Below are 22,511 nucleotides of genomic sequence, written 5' to 3'. Positions count from 1 at the left end.
CCCTGCACCTCCCCTGGCCTCCCGCACGTCCCCTCCATGCACCCAGCCATGGCTCCTCAGTCAAGGAGGGGCCCTCTCCTAGTCCTTGATCTGCTGACTCCCTGCTCTGCCTTGGTGAGTTCAGTCAGGCAAAGGGGGCAGCCCCTGCCAGGCAGGGGAAACAAGCACACTGGTGTGAGGCCAGCTCAAGGCCCCAGCAGATGAAATATTCATGCAGCCAGAAGGCGAGACCAGCAGAGGACTCGCCCCTGGGGCTGTGGGGCTTTGGTAATGGCAGCAGCAGCTGCAGCCCACCTCTCTTCCCCATCCCAAGCTTTGTTTTGCAGACCTCACTGGGCCAAGTTTGAGGGGATCAAAAATACACACACACAGACAGACACACAGACAGACACACACACACACACACACACAACGAAGACACGTGTAGGTGAATAAATTTGGGGGAAAAGAGAGAGGAGGGCAGGAGGGCACACTCAGACACTAGACAGGGACACAGAAACAGATGCACACGGACATACATACGTACAGATGGGCACACATGCACATACACACACGCAGACTCACGACAAACATGCACTCCACCCAGGAATGACTCTCAGTGTCATATAAATGCCTTCTTAAAATCTGTGCCCCAGGAGCCTCACTTGGCTCACCCTAGTCCAAGCTCTGCTCAAGCCTGCGTGGGTACTTCCAGCCCTGCTTCCTGAGACAGGAACTTTCCACAGGGACACCACTGGTTGGCTCCAAGCAAAGGCCTCTGTGTTCCTGGCTTCCATTAAGGAAAGGTCTCTGGGCTTCCAACGCCCCTTCAGGAGACTGCCTCTGAATTTCCTCCCCTCAGCCCACTCACTGCTCAGTCAAGGACAGGGAGGTGGGAGCTGCAGGATGAACAGGCCATCCAAGGTCAGGAGAGAATAACCAAAGGGTGACTTGATCTCACGACTCCAGATGCCCAACCCAGCACCACTGAAGGTCCAGCGATTCCATTCTCAAAATCCTCTCATCCGTTGGGAGTCCCCCACCACTACCCGGCCCAGCCACCAGGATGCATGATGAAAGGGGCTCCTAAGGGCATCTCCCAGCCGGATCCCTGGGCCCTCTTAGACAACTGCTGCAGTCAGGGTCCTGGCCCGAACTCAGCATACTGAGTTCTACTCCTAATTAATAGCCTCCTTTGCCCCGGGCTCCTCCAGGGGCTGGCGCGCCCCCACCCTAAAGGAGTGGAACCGGTGTCCCTGCGTGGAGAATCCTCCCACGTCCCAACTCTCGCCTCCGCTGCTGGGGGCCCTCCAGACCTACAGAGGGCGCTGTGGGAGCCAGGCCTCTCTGGCCCGCCGGCAGGCAGGGAGGCCGCCTCCATGGTGGTGCGCTGTCCAGCATTTCAGCAATCGGCGGCGGCGGCGGCAGCGCCCGCGGGGAGACCGAGGACGCCGGGCCGTGGGAGCCGCGGAGCTGCCCTGCTGAGCCGAGCCGAGGAGGCGGCCCGGAGTCGGCCAGGACAAGCGGGGCCAGAGGGCCTGGCTCGAGCGTCCGGCGGAGCGCGGCGGTCAGCGGGGAGGTGAGAGCCCCTGGTGGGGCGGGGGCATTTCCCAGAGGGGCTGGGGCTGGGTTGAACCTTGGTCCTCCCTAGCTAGACTGGGGCGCAGGGTCCGCAGGCCCCCTAGCAGACGGTAGGTTGGAGGACTGCTAGAGTGTTTGGTCGGGGATGCGAGACATCAGGGGAACAGAGACGAGAAACATTGTTCATTTCACAGAAAAGGATGGAGAAAGTGAGAACCCTGAGAGGTCATGGGCAGGACTCCCCTGAGCATAAATGACCATGGACTGGCCCATGAGGATGCCAGGAAGCCCCCCAACTGCAGTTCAATTGCCCTGCACCAGCTAAGGAAAAGAACCTGCTCCCTAGGGAAGGGAGAGACCAATGCAGGGACCCCGTGGAGATGTTGTTCATTGAGAGGGGTGGAGGGAGCAGGCCCCCACCTTGAGGCTGGGTTTCTGTCCAGCAGGGAGTGGCACCGTAGGGGACCGTCTGGCCCCTTTCTCAGCTGCCCAAATGCCTCTGGGGAAGCATGAGCTGGCAACAAGAACTGGGTCTCACACAGGATGGCATTTACTCTCACACTAGGAAGAGGATAGAGGACACAGAAGTGAAAATAGCCACTAAGAGTTTAGGGGGTTTCTCTGTGGGCTCTCTGGATGCCCAGGGAGAGTGTCTGGATCTCAGAATGGGCCCAACCCCAGAACAAATTCCTGGTAAAAAGGAGAGATGAGAAAAGAGACGCAGCCTCTCCTTGTATCCTCCTCCCCCTCCTCCCAGCGCTCCTGCCTGGACAGTGTTGAAGCCTCCTGCAGTGCCTGCTCCTGGCAGCAGGTTCATTGTGGGGATGGATTTGGGGGAGAACAAGAGAAGGGCAGCCAGGTCTGGCCTGCTACTCCAGTGCCTGCGCTTTATCCTGGCTATAACTTCTCACTCCCCTAAGACTTCACTCACTCACCCACTTCTGGCTTCAGGGGGCCTAGGCTGGTCTTTTGTCCTGAGTTCAGAGAAAAGGCAGATACTTTAATGGAGAGCAGGGCAGGGGCTGGAGCTGAAGAGTTTCCCTGTCAAGGGGACATCTTACGGTCATGTCCCCAGCATATGCCAAGTTCTTCCCCAGCCAAAAATAGGACCAAGCTGGCGGGGAAATTTCCCCCCACACACAATACCAGCTTCTTGGTTCCCTAACTTTATGCCCCATCCCACTCTCCTGTGAGGGGTGGGGGAGGAATTCTTGAAGAGTGAATAGTTGATTAGATTTTAAGAGGTGGGGGTGGGTGGGTTTGGAGCCATGGATTCTGAAGTCTGAGAGACATGGGTTCAAATCTAAGCTATGTAACTTCAGGTAAGCCACTTAACCTTTCTGAGCCTGTTTCCCAATTTGTAAAAGAGGTAAAAAGCTTTAACAGTATCTACTTTGCTGTTCAAATAAATAATCCAGATAATGAATGAGAAACTACATTTAAGCTGTAAAATGTTGGGCAAGTGTTAGTAAATTGAATGCAAGTAAGAATTTCTTAAGGCGGCAAAGTTTTCAGCATTGTCTGAAGCACATCGTTCTCTTCCCAGAGGAGGTGGACATTGGCTGAGGGCCTCGTACCAGGCTCCATGCTAGGCACAATGCTACAATTGACTCAGTTAATCCTCACAAAACTGCACAAGGAAGCCATCATTGTCCTTATTTCACAGCTGAGAAAGGAGACTTGAGTGACTTTCCCAAGGTCATGAAGCCACCCAAGCTGTCTTCCCTAGGGCAGGAATGGAGCTAATGACCTGTCTCAGTCCCTTAATATCAAGACCCAGTTAAATGCCAGTTTCTTGATTCACACTGCCAGCTTTCCAGGTGGGGAGCCTGAAGCATATGGGTGAGGGTATGCAGTTCAGGGAGAAGCTGACACCCCCAAGGTCACTGGGATATTTGGAGGTAGAATGTGCTTTGAACTGGCCAGTGGGTGCCCCCAACCTAGCCCACCCCTGCCACTGTCATGCCTGTCTGAGGGGGAGTCTGGGTCTGGCAGGCCCATCTGCTCACTGCCGCACCCACTTCTCGCCTCCTCTGCCTGCCAGCCTCTTGCTGACCTCGGCAAGCCAGTGACTGCCTGTTCCTTTCTGAAGCAGTTAGTCGTCACCCCCTCAGATGGGCCTTGGTCACAAGTAACTGCCAGCACTGCTGGTATGTGCCTCACCTATTGATGTTTCTCTTCCTCTGGCCAATTTTTATTGCCCCAAGGGGCAGAATCATAGTTCCTCCTGTCCCAGCAGCCAGCCAGGAGCTCTGCTGAGGGGATGGGGGGAGCCCACCCTCTTCTTTAACTCCTACACATACTCTGAGCCCCTGCCATGGACCTGTCACTTCACACACATTATCTCATTTCATACTCACATCACCTGGTCCCATTTCATCTTCACATAACCTGGTCCTTTTCACAGAGAAGCAAAACAAGGCCTGAAAGTGACATGACTTTCCCAAGGTCACAGAGCAATCTTGGTGCAACCCTAGCCCATTGCTTCAGGACCCAGTGTGACTTCCACAACACCATGCTGTCCTCGATCCTTCAGGTTCTCCTGGGGGAGGGTCAACCAGGCCACAGTGGGCTGGTGGGGCTGGGGGACAACATGTGGTGGAAGTGACAGAAGACCTTTGGAACAGGAGTCCAAAGACTCCTTTCTGGGCCCATTTCTGACCCTGCTTCTTGTATGACCTTGAACAGGTCCCTTCCTGTCTCTGGGGGCTCAGTGTCCTCAACCACAAAATGATAGGGCTTGATTAGATGACCCCGAAGCCCCGGCCAGCAAGATTTTAAGATCTCCCTGCTCTATAAATCTGTATGTCAGGAAGCCTGTGGTTCCATCAGCAGAGATAAAAGTCACCTCTAGTGTTTCAAGGTTTGATTTATTAGTAGGAGCTGAAATTTAAAATGCACCCATCCCTCCTACCTACAAGCTTGAGGTCTTAACTCGAGGGGGGATATATGACTTGGAGAAACCTCGTAGCTCACCTGGAGATCCCAGGTTGAAGCCCTCCTTGCCCAGGACTTGAGATGACCTGCAAGGACACTGAGGAAGCCCTGCACACACATCCCGGAGTTGTTTGCCAGAGTCCAGGAGGCCCCCCAGACACACACGCACAAGCCCAGGGAAGCGGCAGGGGTGCGGTAATTGAGGTTTGTTCAGAGTGTTGGGGACAGGGCAGGATTTTGCAGTTGATGCTATAAAGGGAGGGTGCAGGGCCCTGCAGAGCGGGTGTGTCGACTAGTCCAGGCCCAGTGGGGAGGGGCAGCCAGACAAGAAATGGAGAAGTTCCTTCTCAATTCCAACACCTGGGCTCAGTGAAGCGGGGAGGGAGCTCAGAGAGGGAAAGGGCTTAATGAAGAGAGCAAGGATCAGAGACAGGGCACTCAGTAAGAGTGGGTTCAGAGAGGGAGGGGGTGGGGGCTGCACAGTGAGCTCCATGAGAGACGGTGGGAGGCCCAGAGGGGCAGAGGGGTCTAGGACCGTGAGGGGCTCATTACAAACAATGAAAGACCCCAGCTTGGCCCAGCCTCGTTCTTCACTGTGGCTTAGTCCTGTCACTTGACCTCCCTCTGGGACCTGAGCATAGGAGGGCAACAGTTCCTTCCCCAGAGGCCAAGCCCTGTTGACTCCATGTCACCCAGAATGGGGTCCTCAGAGGGCCTGGGCAGGTGCACTGGTTCCAGGCTGCCCAGGCTGACTATTGTATTGGCCTGGGAGAAAGCCCTCAGCGGCCATGTGTGTCTTGGCTCCAGAACTGCCCCCAACCCCCAGGGACTCCCACCCTGTAGCCAAAAGTTACTGGCCCATCCATCTGCAGCCCTGCTTCCTCAGCAGTCAGCCTGGCCTCCGCCTCCTGCCACCCCCGCCCTGGCCTGCTGCCCACTGCAGAGGCTGCTGTGCCAGCTGGAGCTGGCGGGCAGTGCCACAGCTCCCTTAGAATCCTGCCGGGGCCTGTACGGACTGAGGCAGCCTGGCCTCAGGGGTCTGGCCCTTGGGGTACAGACAGCTTACTGCACTGGGGAGCTCTTGGCCTGGCAGTTTCTAGCTTTGAGTGTGGCCTGTGGCTCCTTACCAAGCCCTATCCCCACCACCATTCCCCAGAACTCCCCAGAATGGAGACAGGTGAAAGCAAGTTTCACTGAAGTCTTTTGATTTGAGAAAATGGTGCATCTTTATTGTACAAGACTTGGGAAGTAGAGAAATTAAAGAGAAAATAGGAACCATCAATATTCTTACCACCCAGAGGTAGCCACTGTGAACAGAGGAGGTTGATGGGATTTCCTTCCCGGATTTTGCCCATGCATTCATAAATCCATGCCATTAAATCACTGGAAACATGCTCTTGGAGGAAGCCAGCATCCTATTTTTTCACTCTACCATGCGAATTTTCTGAGACTCTTTAAAGATTCTTCAAAAAGCATAATTTTAATGACCATGTGAAGGCTAGGCATGGGTGGAGCTGCTTCGCAGGGAGCCAGAGAAAGCTGCAGAGAGAACCTTGCCCCGCCCTTACCCTCCTGGCTGGGGTACACCTTCAGGGTCTGCTTTCCCTTGGAGAGATGGCTATGCGGCCTGTGACAGGGTAAGCCAGGGGCTGAGCTGAACCTGCTTCCTCTGTCTGCCCTCTGCCAGGACAAAGGCGGGAGGGCCAAAGCTGCTGGGGAGGGGGAGTGTGAGAGAGCCATACATATCCCCTGGGGAGGGTGACCGCCTGGATCCAATCAGACCTCAGGAGAAAGAGCTCAGGACTGGGAATCGAGCAATGGCTTGGGTTCGGATCTCATCTGGGTCCCAGCCTCCACAATTGGGTCTTTTTCCTCTCCTGTAAGATGGGCATAATGATACCTTCCTCCATGTGCCATGAGAAGTGACTCAGGTAATGGGCATGAAAGCTCCCAGGGAAGGAGAAGGCCCAGTGCACTCCCCAGAGACGCGATCATGTGGGTGTGAGATGACACACTCAGCATCTATCAAGCGCCTCCTGTTTTCTGGGCACAGTAGGAGCACCGAGGACACAGGTGAATCAGACACTGACCCTGACCTTGAGGAGCCCCCAGACAAGGGACGTGTGAGGGGACTGACAGTGATGTCCCGTTGAGATTCTGCTGGGACTAAGAAGTCCACAGTGATGTGGGCAGCCAGGGGAGGCTTCTGGGAGAGTGGCATTGAAGTTGGGACTTGGAGAATGACAGGGAAGGGCCAGACAGAGAAGGCAAGGGCATGGCATTCTACAGGACAGCATGGGACACTGAATGATCTAATGTAGCTGTAGCACAGAAAGCATTTCTAGGAAGCCAGGGGGGGTGGTAGACAGGTTTCAAAGGACTTTAAAAACCACTGTAAGAGCTGGGAATTTATTCGGAAATCAATGGGAGCCATGGAAGGCTTTGGAGCAGTATCTTAAAACAGTCAGATGCACTTTAGGAAGCCCACTCTGGCTGCATTTGGCGGGGGGAGGGACAGGGAGTGGAGGGTGGAGAGAAAGAGACCAAGGGCAGAGAGGCCAGGAAGAGGGTGATGGCACAGCGGGAGAGGGGACAGGTACCAGAGACACACCTCTGGGGTATTTGACAGGGTGTATGTGCACGTGGCCCAGACTATGCTCACCCAGGGAGAAAAAAAGACCCATGGGGCAGGGGCTGGGGCAGGATAGGAGGCGGGGCAGCCTGCCCTCCATGCCCATCCCCGCGGCTGGCACAGACCTCAGTGTCAGACAGAGAACCCCAGGCTGGGGAGGGTTGGGCTTCAGGACTGGCAGAGGAGCCCAGCCGTGCTTTCTCCCAATAGAGTGTCAGAGGGGGCTTCTGGGATGGTAGGGAAGCTGGGGCACTAGGCAGGTCCTGCCTCGGGCAGTCCTGGCCCCCCTCCCTGTCTGGCACAGTCTGGCACATGCTTCTTGGTCCTTGTGAGCCATCCATTATTGTCCCCAGAACACCTCTCCTCTCTGTCTCCCGATTTCTCTCTTCCTTTGTCCCCTGCTCCTCAAACATCAGAAAGCATAGATGGTCATGCATTCATTCATCAAACATTTGCTCGGCAGCTCCTCTGAACTGAAAGCTTGATTGTCATTGCCGTCCCCAAGCTCTGTGCTAGGCACTGAGAAAGGGAGGAGCTGCCCTCAGTCTAGTGGGGAGCAGGGCCCATAAACTGGTGGATGTTTGGGGTGGGATATGGGTTACATGGAAGCACCCCAAGGGTTCCCAGGCCCTGGTGGGGGAGTTGCCTGCCTGGGGAACTTCGGAGCTGGCTTCACAGATGGACCCCATAGGATGAGTACAGTTTTGCCAGGGGAAGAAAAAGAGGAAGGGCATTTCTGGCAGAGGGAACAGCAAGAACAGAGCTATGGAGGAGGAAAGAGAACGAGGCACTCGGAGAATGGTGTGGCCGGAGAGTCAGGGCCTGGCCCAAGGGGCAGAGGGCCAGGCTGGAGAGAGAGGCCTCACGAGGGGCTTTAGTGCCAGGCAGGGGAGTCTGGCCTCTCTCCTGTAGGCAGCAGAGTAACCAAGGGATGTTTCCAGCAGGTAACCACACAAAGCTGTTCAGGAAGGTCACCCCTGAAGGGCAAGCATGATCTGGACAGATGGAGAGAGCAGGAGGGCCTGCTGTGTGCTTGCAGGACACAGTCACATGGCCTGGGGCCTCTCTTCCTGTGGCTCCGCTCCTCCCAACCTGGGACACTCAGAACCATGGCAGTCATGGTCTCTCGGTGCCAAGTACCTGCCTCGGCATGTCCAAAACATTCCATGAAAAGCCAATTCCTGGCAGCCACCCACTCAGAATGTGAGTGTGGGGCTTGGGGGTCTGCATTTTTAAAGCTCCCAGGTGACCGTGCCTGTTAGAGTTGAGAACTGGTGCCTCATCGCTTTGCACCCGCCGTGCCCTTTAGCTGGATGCCGTCCCTCTTCCTCTACCTCGTTGAACTTCAGCTTCTGCTCACGTGTCTGCTGTGCATTGTCTTGTTCTCAGCCCTCTCCTCCCTCTGGGTGCCCCCAAGTGCCCGGTGTTGCCTCTTTCTCGGCCCCTCTTATACTCTATCCCGGCTGGTTGTTCGCCCTTCCGTCTCCCTCAGTAATCATCATGAACGCTCACTTGGCATTTCCCACGTGCTGGCTACTACTCTAGGGGCTTCGTGTGTACTCACTCATTTCATCCTCACAACATCCTATGAAGGAGCCAGGTGACAGCAGAGGGACACTGAGACATACCAGCATCTGCCAGCTAAGACCAGAGAGGCTGTGCTTTTCTGGGATGCCCGAGGCAAGGAGTTCTTTGAGGGCAGGGACCCTGCATTATTCATGGTTGCACGTCCCCAGTGCAAGTACAGCGCACGGCATACGCTCAGTTTCCCCATCTGTAGGATGGGCTTAAGGATGACAGTTCCCCTCCAGGGCTGCTCTGCAGCTTGGAGAAGTCCCTGACTTGTAAGCTGTGAGGAGTGTGGTCTGGGTGGGAGTGGGGCACTAGAGGCCAGGACTCTCTCTGCGATTTTTAAGATGAAAGTTTCCCAGAAAGAAGGCCTTTCTACCTCCTTTGCTGTGCTAAGGTCCAGCCTCTCCCACAGAATTCAGACCCTCTCAACCCTGGCTAGGGGTTGGGAGAGGGCTTGTAACTGGGGTTGGGTTGGACACCCTGGTGAAGATTCTGGGGCTGGTGGAGGAGCAAGGTGGTGCCTGGGAGAAGCCACAGCAGCAGAAGCAGCCCTTGCTCCCACTCTGACCTTAAGTGGCTTGCCCCTTTCCAGAGCAAGGAGGGACCCCTCCCCACCATTCCTGCCTCCCACCCACAATCCTTCAGGGACCATAGGTTTTTGTCAATGATGTTGCTAATTAACTGCTTAATTAACTATTTAGGCTAATCAGATTAATCGACATTAATTGGCTACCATTTGTCAAGGACCCTGGAAAGCTATGCCTCTCAGAGTTGAAGTGTGTGGCTGGGGCTTCGCAGGGGAGTTGGGGAGGCGCTGTCACTGAGCTTTGGAGCTGCAGGGAAGGGTGGCAGGCCGTGGTAGGACCACGGGCACCAAGACTGCTGCCCAGGGAGTGTTTACCTCCCTGTGGCCCTTGGACTGCTGAGTTCTGGCTCTTCACACTTTGGGAAGAATAGCACCTCTTCCTCTTCCTTAGTTGCATTAAAAAAATAAAATAAATAAAAAAAAGACAAGGTTTGATGAGGGACCACAAGGAAGAGCCAGATACTTTTGATTCCCAAGGGTTGGAAAGACTTTGGAGGGGAAGAGACCTTAAAAATTCTAAACAAGCCAAGATATAATATATGTAGGTCACCCCATGACAACTGCTGGGATGAAGTGCGCGTACTCAATCTTTTAAAAGGGGGGAAAGATGAGCAGTATCGGGTAGATAAAATGCAAAATATTAAACTGTGATAAAATGATCAGATTTGCATTATTTAGTCAATTACAGTCCCCAAAACCCACAGTACATTTTTATGCCTGTTTTAAAACACAACTTACAGTTTGAAATTATAGCACTTGAAACAGAAAAGAAAAAACTACTATGAAATCCATCCTACGTTTTTTTGGGGAAAAAAGCCAACCCACTCAAAACTGGGAGTGTGAATTTGTCTTCTGCACCATTCTCTCAAGATTAAATGGCTCCCACATCTAGTCCAACGCTGGGCTGGAAGTTGGTAGCCTGCCGTTTCGTCTTGACTTTTTCACTGACCCCCTGAGCGTCTCCTTCCCTCTCTGGTGAATCCCTGGCGTTTATTCCTGAGAGAGTACTTACATGGAGCAGAGGAGGGGTGGGTTTTGAGTATTCTGGAGATTAATGCAAATGTGAGGGGAGAAAGGGGTCCATTTTAGTGAGAGGGTCAAGCTCCCCAAATGAGGGATGCTTCTTGGGCAGGTGGAGGGGCTCCCCACTTGGCGACAGAGATCTCTAGCTTGGTAAGGGAAGACCTAGAGAATGAATGTGTGGTCTCTCTCCCCCTTTACTGCCCTATCCTGCAGCCCCTGGGGGAGGAAGGACCAGGAGAGACGGGAGGCTGTTGCCTAGCAACGAGAGGCGCATCTGGATCGATGAGAATGGCAGGCGAGACTCCAGCCCCCAGCCTGGCTCCCTTTTTGATCTCACCCAGCCCAGCAGAAACCTGGGGGGGGATGCCCAGGGCAGCCTGCCTGATTAGAGCTGAGTCAATAGAGGGAATTTTCCGTAATGAGATTGTGTGGCCAGTGGAGGCAGCTGCGCCTGGCTTCTTCTGTCACCCTCCCCAGTGGGTGGAAGGGGCTTATCTGTCTGTCCAGCACACCCTTCCTGCTGATAACTCCTGGGGAGGCACATCACCACCCAACTTTGATTTTTCTCAGTCTGGACTGCTAGGGACTCAGAGTCCAGCTTACCCTGGCCCCAAGCTCCAGACACATCATCCAGATGGGGAAACTGAGGCCCCAAAAGGAAAAGAGATCTGGTCATACAGCTTCTAGCGCATCTTACCTTTTCTCAGCCCAGCTCCCAGGTGGATCCTGGTGGGAAGGAGATGGAGGAGAAGGGGTTGATGGCAGCTGATGAGAGCACACTGGCTCCCCTCATTTCACTCCAGGGTCAGCCCCACAGACCAGCTTGGGAGGGTTCTGACACATAGGTGGCTCTCCCTAGGACACCTCAACAAAGCCATGTGTCTTGGATACACCCCAGGACACAGAGATCACCACCTCCATGCCATCAGTGAGAGCTCAGCCATGCAAACGTTCTTTCTCAGGTTCCTGCCCCACCCCAAATCCCATTCTAGCTCAGGCAGCCATAGGGAAGCTGTTTGCTCCCTGGCTGGAAGCCCCTCCCAGGCCAGGGAGGGCACTGAATAGGAGCAGAGTTGTCGGTGGGGCAGGGAGTCCTTCATCCCACTAGAGCTCAGAGGGAACTAAAGCACTACTTGCTTGTTTGGTATCAATACTGGTCTTTACAGGTCTATCAACTGGGTAGAACTGGTCTAGTCTATATTATTTTCAGTGACAGTATTTCGTGTTCTGCTCAATTCCACTGGTCTGTATTACCGGTTTGCAGGTTCCCCACCATCCTCTGTTGATGTCCCGTCTGGTTCAGGCTCTCCATGGCCTGTCCTGAGCTACAGGGGTCTGCCCTGGCCTAGACTGTAGGTTCCTCCTAGTGCCCGGGCTCGGCCACTCAGAACCTTTGCTCTGGGAACCCAAATCAGAGCCAACAGGAGCAGGGACAGGGACCCTGGGCTGATGGGCAAGGGCCTGGGAACCAGGCAAGTCCTCCCTGTCTATTCAGGACAGAGCTGGACCCCAGCACTTACAGTGTTCGACCGTGTGGCCCATGCAAATGTCAACACACCAAGCCCGAGTGTGGTGAGAGCAGTCACCAGGGACCCTTCCCACTGACGTGCCCAGCGAGGACAGTGAGAAAAAAAAAAAGTAGTGAGCTCGCTGTCACAATAAACACAGGGTGGGTTTCAACCAACATTCATCGATGGCTGCTTTATGCCAAGCTCTGTGTTGGGCACCGGGGACACGAAATGGAAGCAACCCAGCCACTGCCCTTGGAGAGCCCTCACTGGGCCAGGAAGGAACAAACAGTCTCAATAGAACGAGGTAAACACCAAGAGTGGCAACCAGAGGGTGAGGCTCCAGTAGCACTGCAGAGGTGTGTACCCCCCGCCCCCGCCCCCGCCCCCACCCCGTGGAGGTCAGGGAAGGCTTCACGTAGAAGGTGATGCTTGAGCAGAGTCTTACAGGATGAATGGAAGGGTACGGGCATTCCAGGCAGAGGGAACAGCATGGACCAGTGTATTCTTGGTCAGGGTGGAGTGCCCTGTGTCTCAGACAGTGTGGGGGCGGGACAGGATGCCCAGGACCCAGGGGCCAGCAAAGCCACCTGGGCTTTCTCCTGTGGTCAGTGAGCTTGCCCCCCTTCCCTCGCCTGCCCCAGACACCCCATCTTGGCTTTGGAAACTTGGTCAGCGCCAGCACCTCCATTCCATAGCACAGAGACTGCAGGGAAAAAGACAGTTCCAAGCCCTGCCCAAGCACGGCAAGGCCCAGAGCAAGGCGGATAGGGAGGGCAGGAGAGGCACCAAAGGCGCTGTGGCCCAAGCCCAGGCTGTGGTGCCAGCACCCTGAGGCACAGGCCGCCTGCCTGTCCTGGAACCAGACCTTCACCAAGCCAGCCAGATCCAGCCTGGGGGCTCTGGCCAAGGCCTTCCTCTGGCTCCAACACGGACAGCAGGAAGCTCTGGCTGCTGAATAATTGAAAGGAAGGCTTTCAGCACTTCTCCCTCCCCCTGCAGTGTCTTCTGGAGGGTTGGGTAACAAGCAGCTGTGCCAGCTCCCCCAGCCTCCCGAGAGACTCCAAGGAGGTTGGGAGGAAGCTCAGTCCACTAACCCTCTCACTGCCGGCCTGCACCGCCGGCACCTTCCTCCCAGCCCTCACCCTGCAGCGTTTTCTGACGTAAATACTGGCCTCTGCGAGTCCGTGTGGGTTGGTAGCTGTGAAAAGTGACCTTGTTAGCCTATTAGTCTCCACAAGTTGGTAGTGATTTGGAATGGCACATTATCTACCTGCTCTGCTCTCATTTATACTGATCTATATGGCTCACTGGTTAACTCCTGCCTGCAGTGGTTTAGACGGCTTGGCGTTGTTTATGGGTAACACCAGCAGTTCACACTTACACATGTAGCTTAGTAAGTACCCTCAACTAAAAGATGAATTCCTTCAACCTTAAAGGGATCACTTGTATTAACACCATTTTATACATCAGGAAACAGCCCAGAGGTTGTCACGTTAGGGCACATAGCAAGTGATTTGAACCCAGGCTGGCTGTGCTGCCACTTGCTGATCTGCACACGTCTGTGTTGGTTTACGTGGTCTAGGTGAATGTAAAGTTAGGATCAGACCTTCTCTAAAGGTCAGGGGCCAGCAAAAGTGAAAACAGAAGGCAGCAAGAGAGATCTTTCCAAGATGCAAATCTGACCATGACCTCCCCAGCTCAACAGCCTTCACTGGCTCCCTATTGCCTGCAGGATATAATCCGAGGTCCTCTGTCCCTCCCGGTCCACTGTGCTCAGTGATGCACAAGCACACACTCCTCCCTTTTCAGATCTTCATCCCACACGCCCACACGCTACCCAGGATGTCCCTCCTCCCCTTTTGTCCCACCAGCTCCTACTTACGCTTTAAGATCTCTCCTCTAGGAAGAACTCCCAGCTATGCTACTCCCCACACACTCCAGCTCAGTTTCTACCATGTCCCCACTCCCAGCACTTATCTTGCTGCATTTCAGGTATCACTGCTCTCCCCCTGATCTCTCCATCTCTCTTTTAGCCTCTGGTGGGCCCCTGAGTGGCCACCTGCTGAATAGCTGTGACATGAGTGCATGACTCACCCCTAGAGCTGAGGGGCTGTCTCCCAGCCCTGTGGCCCTTACCCCCCAGCCCCACCCTCTTGGGCAGGGAGTGCGAGAGGCCTTCCAGTGTGTTATAGCCACTGGGCTGGAGTGGCTCACGGGCTGGAGGGCTGGAGAAGGGTCTTCACAGGGAAGGGAGGGGTTGACAGGAGAGCCCCCTCCTTCAGTGCTCCAGGAGACTTGTCTGTGTCATGGGTACAGCCTGGCTTCAGTGCAGGGATTGGGGTGGGGTGGGGGTACATCAAGCTTCCTCGGACACAATGGAGATAAAACAGCTTCGCACAGCGTTGTTGTGGCACTCATTTTTACAAAGACCCAGACTTAGTTTCACAACCCCAGTACCTGGTTTCATGTGTGTTTGTCAGTTCCATCACGTTTCTGACAGTTACAAAGAATTTGTTTCCTCCAGAAACTCAGGAGGCATATCTCTCCCCAACCTCTCTCCCGCACTGGGCTTTTCTCTGGAAGAGCTCACACTGGGTTTGCAGCCCCCACCTCATAGGAAGGCGGCTCCCCACCACGATTGCACTCCACCCTGGTGTTCTTAGTCCCTGCTCCCCGCACCCTGCCTGCCGGCCTGCTCACCCTTGCCCTCAGCCTGTGTGTCACCCACCCAGACTCCCCCTTCCCTATCTGGAGCAGGCTCTTCTCCCAAAGGGCCCGTTCAAACCCCGTTGCCTTTGTGAAGCCTTCCCTGACCATCCCAGGCCAACTAGACCTTCTCTGGCCTCTTTTTTGTTCCCCCGGTACTGGGTTGGGGTGCAGAAAGATGGCGTAATTGGGATCTGTCTTCATCATAAGCTTGTCACTGAAAAAATGAGTGATCCCACCAAGCTCTGAGTTAGGAAGCATTGTCTCCATTTTATATATGAGAAAACTGAGGCTCAGGAGGTTTAATGACTTTCCCTGATCACCCAGGCAGAAGTGGGGAAGCCGAATTCGAGTTCAAGTCCTCTGACCCCAAATCCAGTGCTCCTTCTCCATCCCCCCCCCCCCCCCTGCTTTCCTGGGCCCTGGGAGACAGCAGAAGACCTTAGTGGCAAGAACATGGTTAAATTACGTGTAACTGTGGATCAAGAACTTCCTTGAAGCTGTGGGAACCTGTACATGTGAGGGTGTGGAGGCCTTGAGTCCTGGCATTATCACTGGGGAGGTGTGTCTCTGGCAGGTGAGGGCAGAGAAAGGGACCCCCAGGGGAGGGGTGCTGCTCCCTGGTGAGAGGCTTCTGAGCCCCAGGAGCAAAGGGCACCCCTGGGTTGGTGCCATGGGTGGGAGTGAGATGGGGAGGGCAGGACTTTGCTGAGGCCAGCAGTGGGTAAGGGGAAAGTGGGCCAGGTTGTCCCAGCCGTCTCCTCTGAATGACACCCACCCCAGTCCGTTCTCTCCTTCTTCCTCCAAGATCAATGACCTTGTTCACGCTCCAGTTTTAGTCTCCAGCGATGCAATGACAACTCCCAAATCAGGCCCAGATCTCTGCGTCCTGAGGGCTAGACCCACGCTCTCAGGCTCCTGAGTGTCTTCCCTGGAAGTCTAGAAGCTCCTCACACCCACCATGTGCAGTGCAGACAGCACTGACAAATAATAATCACGACACCAGGACAGGACCGTTTCTGAGACGTTCGTGGCACACTAGGCACTGTGGTAGCATTTCGCATGTATCCGTCCTTTACAACAAACCTACAGGCAGGGTGCTCTTAGCGGTTCCATTTTACAGGCAAGGAAACTGAGGCACAGAGTTTAACTCACATGACCAAGTTCATTCAGTTTACGAGTTCCCTAAGAGCATAGCCCTGTCTCCTCCTCAAACCAGGTTTTCCAGCGCAGGGCCCAGTCTGCCCCTCAAACACATATGTAGTCCCCTGCTCCCTCTCCCCAGCCTGGCCAGGTCACTAGTGTCCTGAATGTCCTCCCCCTCTGAGCTCCAGGGTGAGTGATGACCTCATTAGCTGGAGGCCTCTGTGCCTGTCACCAGACTGGTCCCTGCAGTACAGATGGGATGTTTCACCTTCAGTTCCCCAGCAGGGCTGGACTTGCAGGCACCAGCAGCCAGACTGCTCCATCCTATCCTCATCCAGGCCTGCTCAGGCGACCCCGGCTTGAGTTTGGGAGTAGGAGGCAAGCCTAGGGACTCAGCCATGAGGCTTGGAAATCAGGTGTCTGGCTTTTTTTCATGACTTAATCTGGCCCAGCATCTGGACTTGCCCTGGGGACCTGACCCAGTGCTGAGCTCTGGGGGTAGCTGCTGGGGCTCTGGTCCCTGGCTACATGGGCGGGTAGGGGGTGGGCTGAAAGCTTGGCAGTATACAGACGTAGTTAGTATCATCTAGATTTCCAGAGCAGGAAAGGACCTGTGGCGTCTCTGAGTCCAGCCCCCACCCCATGCATCGTCCAATCGGGAAACGGGCTCCAGAGGAGGGGAGAGACTTGCTCAGGGTCTCACAGACAATTAGTGGTAGAGAAAGACTTCCCATTGGCTGCTCTGTCTCCGAAGAGACTCAGTGTGAATATTCCCAAGGACTTTAGCAGTCAGTGTCAGGGTCAGGATTAGGACTCCAGACTCCATATCTGCCTGCCTGATCCCACAGGCCTCTCAATCTGCCCTCCATGTTCCTTCCCATCACGGTAAATGGCTACCATCCACCTGCTCACCAAAGTCAGTGTCATCCAGGATGCCTGTCCCCACCCCACATCCAGTCACATCCTGCCACTTCCAGTCACATTTCTTGACTCTGGTTCAGGCCTCACCAGCTCTGGTGTCCCTGCCTCCAGTTCCCCACCCCCACCCCCTCTGGGAAGCTGGCCCTTGACCACCCAGGCAGAGCGGCAGACACGCCTCAAATTCTGTTTTATCACACTACGCTCAAACCTGTGAGTTTCCCAAACCCGCCTGTGAGTTCCCAGAAGGCCAGGAAGGGACGTTGTTCATCTCTAATCCCCAGCCTTTCATAGGGTAGGATGTGGGTGGATGCCGCGTGAGGGTCTGTTGGGTGCATATAGTACCTATCTCCTGTTTGAACAGTTCCTATAATGGAGAACTCGCTCATCCTGGGATGAACCGAACTGCTTAGTGTTTGTTTGCTTGTTCATTTAAGTTTTAAATGTTAGAGAAAAGTAATTCTGTCTTGCACTTAGCTGAAGTCCACTCTAGATGACTTCCCTGCAGGATTTCTGGCTTTGTCTTCTAGAACAAAGGCCCGCAGTGGGTGAGGCTCTGAAGGGGACAGACTGACAGTGGGACAGACAGACAGGCTAGGGCCTCTCAATGTGGTCCAAGGACAGTGCTTGGGAACTTGTTAGAAATGCAAATTCTCAGGCGCCACCCCAGATCTAGTGAGTCAGAAACTCTGGGCATGGGGCCCAGCTATCTGTGTTGTAATGAGTTCTCCAGGTAACGCTGAGGCCCGATAAAATTTGAGAACTGCTGCTCTGACAGGGCTCCCAATTGCTGGTCCCCAGGTCATCTGTATCAGAATCATCTGCTGGACACTAACGATGTCACCTCTAAGATTTTGATTCAATAGGTCTAGGTTGGGTCCCAGGTAGTAGTGGCGTATAAAATACAATTCCATTTGAATTTCAGATAAGCAGTGAATAACTTTTGTAATATAAGTATGTCCCAAATATAAAATTCATGAAATTCAAATTTAATTTAACCGCACATCCTGTATTTTTATTTTCCCAATCTGGCAAGCCTCCTTACTTCTTCCAGGTTTGGCCCATATCCTCTAACATCCTTCCCATACTTGAAGATAATGACCCTGACAGCCTGTCTCTTCTCATCATCTCCCCATTCTGGACGTCATATTCGTGTTGACGTAGAGTAAGGTAACATGCACTCTGGGCAGCCACGTCATGATATTGACCCAGATTGCGTCTGTGACCATTGCAAACCCCGAACTCCTTCCTAAATGTGCTGATTCTAAGCTCTGCCTACCCCACTCCCCTGAGAAAGTTAGTTTGGGGCCCAGCTTCAGAATGTGGCATTTCTCACTATCCTGTTTCACCGTCTCAGATTCCTTCTATCTTCCCAGTCCATGGAATCCTTTTAGATTCTGACTCGGAATGTCTGAGCCTTCCCAGGTGGTGTCCTCTTAAATCTGACCAGCAGGTGTTCACAGTTCCCTCCAGTCAGTGGTGAACATCTTGGATCAGTGGTAAGGACAGAGCCCTATGGTCCTCTAGTAAAAACCTCCATCTGATGTGACACCGATCTACTAATTAGCTCCCTTGAGCACAGGTTAATCTAGCCACCAATTGCAACAGTGCAGAATATTAGTTCCCACCAGCACAATGTCTCTCTCCCTAGGAAATCTCACAGGATTCCATCAAAGATAATGTCAGATGCCTCACAGAGAAACCCTTTGCCTGCAGTGACTCCCTGGTTTACTGGTCCAGCAACCCAGTAAAGACTCGGAAAGCAGTGGCTTCATGTGCAATGACCTCTGGCCCCTCTTCAAGGGGTTCAAGGGTCATCCTTTCAATAACCTGCCTGAGACTCCTGCCTGACACACTGCAACTGACCAGGTGGAGTTGGTAGAATCTGCCATCTGTCCTAGTGAAAATGCAGACTGCACCTGCCCCTGTGCCTCCACGCTCCTCTCCTTTCCTTCTCAGTCATTCCTGAAGGATTGCCCTCAGCAGCCTGGCAATGTCACCCTGGCATTCTCTAGTGCTGGGGATAGAATTTCCTGGGGTCTGGAGATCTGAGTGTGTCCAGAGCTGTCTCCATCAGCTTCTCCTCCCTCCTTGCCCTCAAGGAGTTTGGGCCAATTCTAGGCTGAGGAGCCTCACGTCAGAGGGGAAGGCTGCAGAGAGAGCAGCTCTGAATCTGGCTCCTCCACGGCTCTTGGCTCTCGCTGGGCCTGGACGCTTTCTCCCCACACGCTCAGTGTGCCTCCTGCATTGCCAGGTGCTGGGGAGCTCTGAGGAGCCAGAACAAAGGGATGGTCTCCTCCCCTCAAAGGGCTCATAGTCTAGAACAGGGTTCAGATGCAAACAACAAGTTGAACCTCAGTATCTAAAGATAAAGAGGTAAGGACAAAAGCCATGGGAGTCAAGGAAGGAATGAGTCATCCTTCCTCAGAAGTGCGAAAGGCTTCCCAGGGGCAATGACATTTGAGCTGTGTCCTGAAGGATGAGAAGTTCCCCAGGTGGGAAAGAGGGGAGTAGGTATTCCTGCACAGGGGAACCGCGTGGGCAAAGGCACAAAGGAGTGAGAGTGCTTGTTCGGGGGCAGATGACCAGGGCTGAGGCTGGGCATCGATTGCAGGCTGAGGTATAGCAAGGGAGGAAGCTGTAAGATAGCATAAGGCAAAACATGAAGGGGTCTCGAGGGCTGTATTGAGGACCGTACCAGGTAGTTCTCCATCGCACCTATCACTGTAATTGTCTGCTATTTGTTCCACCCATGCGCACTGAGCTCCACCTGCTGAGGCACTTGGCTGGCACTAAGAGCTGAAAGCTAAACTGCCCTCAGTCCAGGGGGAGCCAGACCTGTGAGCCCACGATGACAATAGTGTGTGGCAAGAGGTCTGGAAGGGCAGCACCAGTCAGAAGGCTAAGGGAAGGCTTCCAGAAGCTGGTGATGTCTAGGAGCAGTGACTTTGAGGACGTGTAGGAGTCAGGAGAAGAGTGACTCGGGGAAAGGGAGAGGCAAGTGTAAAGGCCTGGAGGCAGGAGAGATGGAGAATCTGTTGGGAGGGCAGAAGGTTACAGCTAGACCAAAAGGCAGGCCTCGTCATAACTTTAAGCCAAGGTGACAGGAAGCCACTAGAGGCTGTTAGTCAGGGCATGACACTGTCTGATGTCTCTTGGACCAGTCTCCCAGGTGGCCGATGCAGCATGGACAGAGAGGGCAAGGGGACCAGGGAGGACACTGAGGCTAGCATGGACCAGTGAGGGGCTTGGGTTGAGGTGGTCCTGGGAGGGGAGAAAGTGGATAAATATGAGCGATGCTGAGAAGAGGGGATGAGAAACCAAGCTTGATGACAGGTAAACTGCAGTGGGTCAGGGCATTGTGGGGTCTCTGAGCTCCATACATGTCCCTGGCTAAGGTGACTAACATATGAAGGGGTCACCGCTGAGCCAAGCACCATGGCTAAGGCAGATGGGGAACAGGGTTCCCAGAGCTCTGTGTGGGGGCTGGGTGAGTAGGTGATGCTTATAGGGTACCCCAGGTGAACCCCTGGTGGAGCTGGGGTGCAGAGCTGGGATAGGGACAGGCAGGAAGCCAGCAAGGTTTAGGGGTGGAGAGAGGTTAAAAAAACAGCTTTGGTCTGTGAATCCCCCAGAGCCCTCCTCTCCTGGGAGTAGGGATGATACTCCCAACACAGGTGGGAATCAGAGGTTCAGAGGGGGCAGTGATTTCTCAGTGACATAGCAAGGAGTGGGGGAGCCTGGCCTAGAACCCAGGGACTTGAGACTTCAGGGGATGGCCGCATAAAGGCGCTTAGGTTCTCATCACCACTGTCACTCTGTCCCCTTCAGAGCCTCTTGTCCCTCACAGTCCCCCTTTCTCTTCTCTGCCTTCCAGTCTCTGTGGTTCTGAATGCCCCCCACCCCCATCACGCTGAGGCCAGTGAACGGAGTGTGTTGGGGGTTGTGCTGCAGGGAAGGTCCATCCAGGATGTCCAGACATGCCTGATCCCTCCTCCTCTTCCCGCCTCCCTCTACCTCTTCCCTCCTTCCTATCCCACTCCCTGAGAAGGAGGCCTCCCTGTTGCTTAGCAACTAGCAGAGCTTTGGAGAAAAGAAATGGAAATAGCTCAGGAGGTGCCTTCCTCTGTTAAGATAGGTCCTTGGTATATGTGTTTGTGTGCATACGTGCGTGTGCCCACAGACATGCGTGTGCATGCTCTACTTTGGGCCTAGCGTGGAACCAAGCTTCCCAAGTCATGCTGACTCCCATGTCACCCTGAGCCTGTAGAAGGACGTGGCTGCCTGGAAAGCTAATGTCAGTGCCACATTTGGTCACATCCTCAGAAGCAGTGTTTCCAGAACAAAGGAGGGGACAGTCCTGTGGGCTGCAATCTGGATCTGACCCCCACCTGATCTGTTGGCTTTAGAGAAGTTGGCCAGATCAAAGTGGGAACTGAAAACTGCATCTGTGGTGGAAATGCCCCTGAGCCTGGAGAAAGCTCCACATTCCCATCTGGAGCAGACTGGAAGGTGGGAGCACATATGGTCTGTGATCCCACAGGCCAGAGCCAGGACAATGAGTGTTTGGGGGAGTAGGGATTTAAACTGAGCCTGAAGGAAAAACAACAATAAAACTAACAAATTTTCCCAGGGACCAATCTGGTTGCCTGAGGAGTTGCAAGCAGGTGTGCAGGCAGGGGCTAGGCCATCAGGCCCAGGCATTGGTACAAGGCAGAGAAGGTTGCCCTAGGTGGTTAGTAGGTCCTTGGAGATGACTCCATTCCAAGCCAAGGGCCCTTAGAGTCCAGCTAGTCCGGCCTGCATCCACCCATCTTACAGATGGGTAAAGCCCAGGGTCCAATACCGCCTCATACCCTGAAGCGTGACTCAAAGGTGCAAACCTGGAATCTACCCCCCTCCGCAGCCTGAGGGAAAGTGGATTAGAGCCCTGAGTGGACCTTTAAATCTCCAGGATTAACCTGCTCAGAGAGGAGCTTAGCAGGTGGCCGAGAAGTGACCACCCCGCCTGTGTCTGTGTCTGTCCTGCAGGGCCGAGACCAGCGGCTCTGAGGCCAGCCGCTATGTCGTCCACAGCTATGTCCTCCACCGTTAACAACGGGGCGGCCAGCATGCCGTCCCCGCCCGACGCTGCAAACGGCTTCCCGCAGCCCGGCGCCTCCTCCGCGAACTGGCCGCGGGCGGAAGAGGAGCTGCGCGCCGCGGAGCCTGGCCTGGTGAAGCGCGCGCACCGCGAGATCCTGGACCATGAGCGCAAGCGGCGCGTAGAGCTCAAGTGCATGGAACTGCAGGAGATGATGGAGGAGCAGGGGTGAGCGTGCCGAGAGGCCGAGAGGGGCGTGGCCAAAGGGGGCGGGGGCAGGGCGGGGCTGGGGCGGAGGGTGGGGCCGGGCAAGCGTCATGACCCTGGAGCCAAGTCAGGCAAGGGGACAGAGTCTGAACCAGTCGTGGTGGAACCATTGCAAGCCCAGCCGAACTTTCATTCATTAGTTTATTCAACCAATAAGCTGTCTTGAACGAGTAATCTATGGCAGGCTCTGAACTGGGCTCAGATTCGCAGACGCCAAGGAGACACAATTCATGCCTCCAGAAACATTCAGTCCAGTGGGGGAGAGAGGCATGTAAACATCAATGACAACTTAAGGACTCAGTCTCCCCTTCTATAAAATGGGTAGATGGAGCTGCCTGGACTCTACCAAGCAGGTGCCGCAGCCAGACAAGAAAGCACAACGGGCCCTTATTATGTGTGAGGGCTGCCACATCCAAAAGCTTAAGTTTCACCCTCTACAGTTCAAAACCAGTCACGGGGGCACACAAGTGTGTCAGGCAGTGATCTGCTGGGCGATGCTGGGACCCAGAGCTGGATTGGAGTCACTTCCTCACAGTCCCTCCCCATCTCAGAAAGGAAACAAGCATGTTA

The 22,511-nt window shown here is 54.4% G+C and overlaps 1 protein-coding gene across 3 annotated transcripts in view; it reads left to right on the top strand.

The window, feature by feature from the left end:
- The first annotated feature begins 1,336 nt into the window (after window positions 1-1,336).
- Window positions 1,337-22,511, top strand: part of SRRM3 (serine/arginine repetitive matrix 3) — a 54,597-nt gene continuing 33,422 nt past the window's right edge. Inside the window, exons 1-2 of one of the 3 annotated variants that reach the window (XM_088796782.1) lie at window positions 1,337-1,558; window positions 21,623-21,902. In XM_088796782.1, coding sequence (XP_088652908.1) covers window positions 21,655-21,902 — 248 coding nt within the window. In that variant the 5' untranslated portion in view covers window positions 1,337-1,558; window positions 21,623-21,654. Of the gene's footprint in view, window positions 1,559-21,622; window positions 21,903-22,511 lie in introns of those variants that run through there. The other 2 variants (XM_088796781.1, XM_088796780.1) reach the window with 2 other exon arrangements.

Source organism: Rhinolophus sinicus, chromosome 3 (assembly GCF_057876585.1).
Source record: "Rhinolophus sinicus isolate RSI-liver-muscle chromosome 3, RSI-T2T, whole genome shotgun sequence".
In the NCBI taxonomy this organism is placed as follows: domain Eukaryota; kingdom Metazoa; phylum Chordata; class Mammalia; order Chiroptera; family Rhinolophidae; genus Rhinolophus; species Rhinolophus sinicus.
This window is presented reverse-complemented; position numbering and strand designations above follow the sequence as displayed.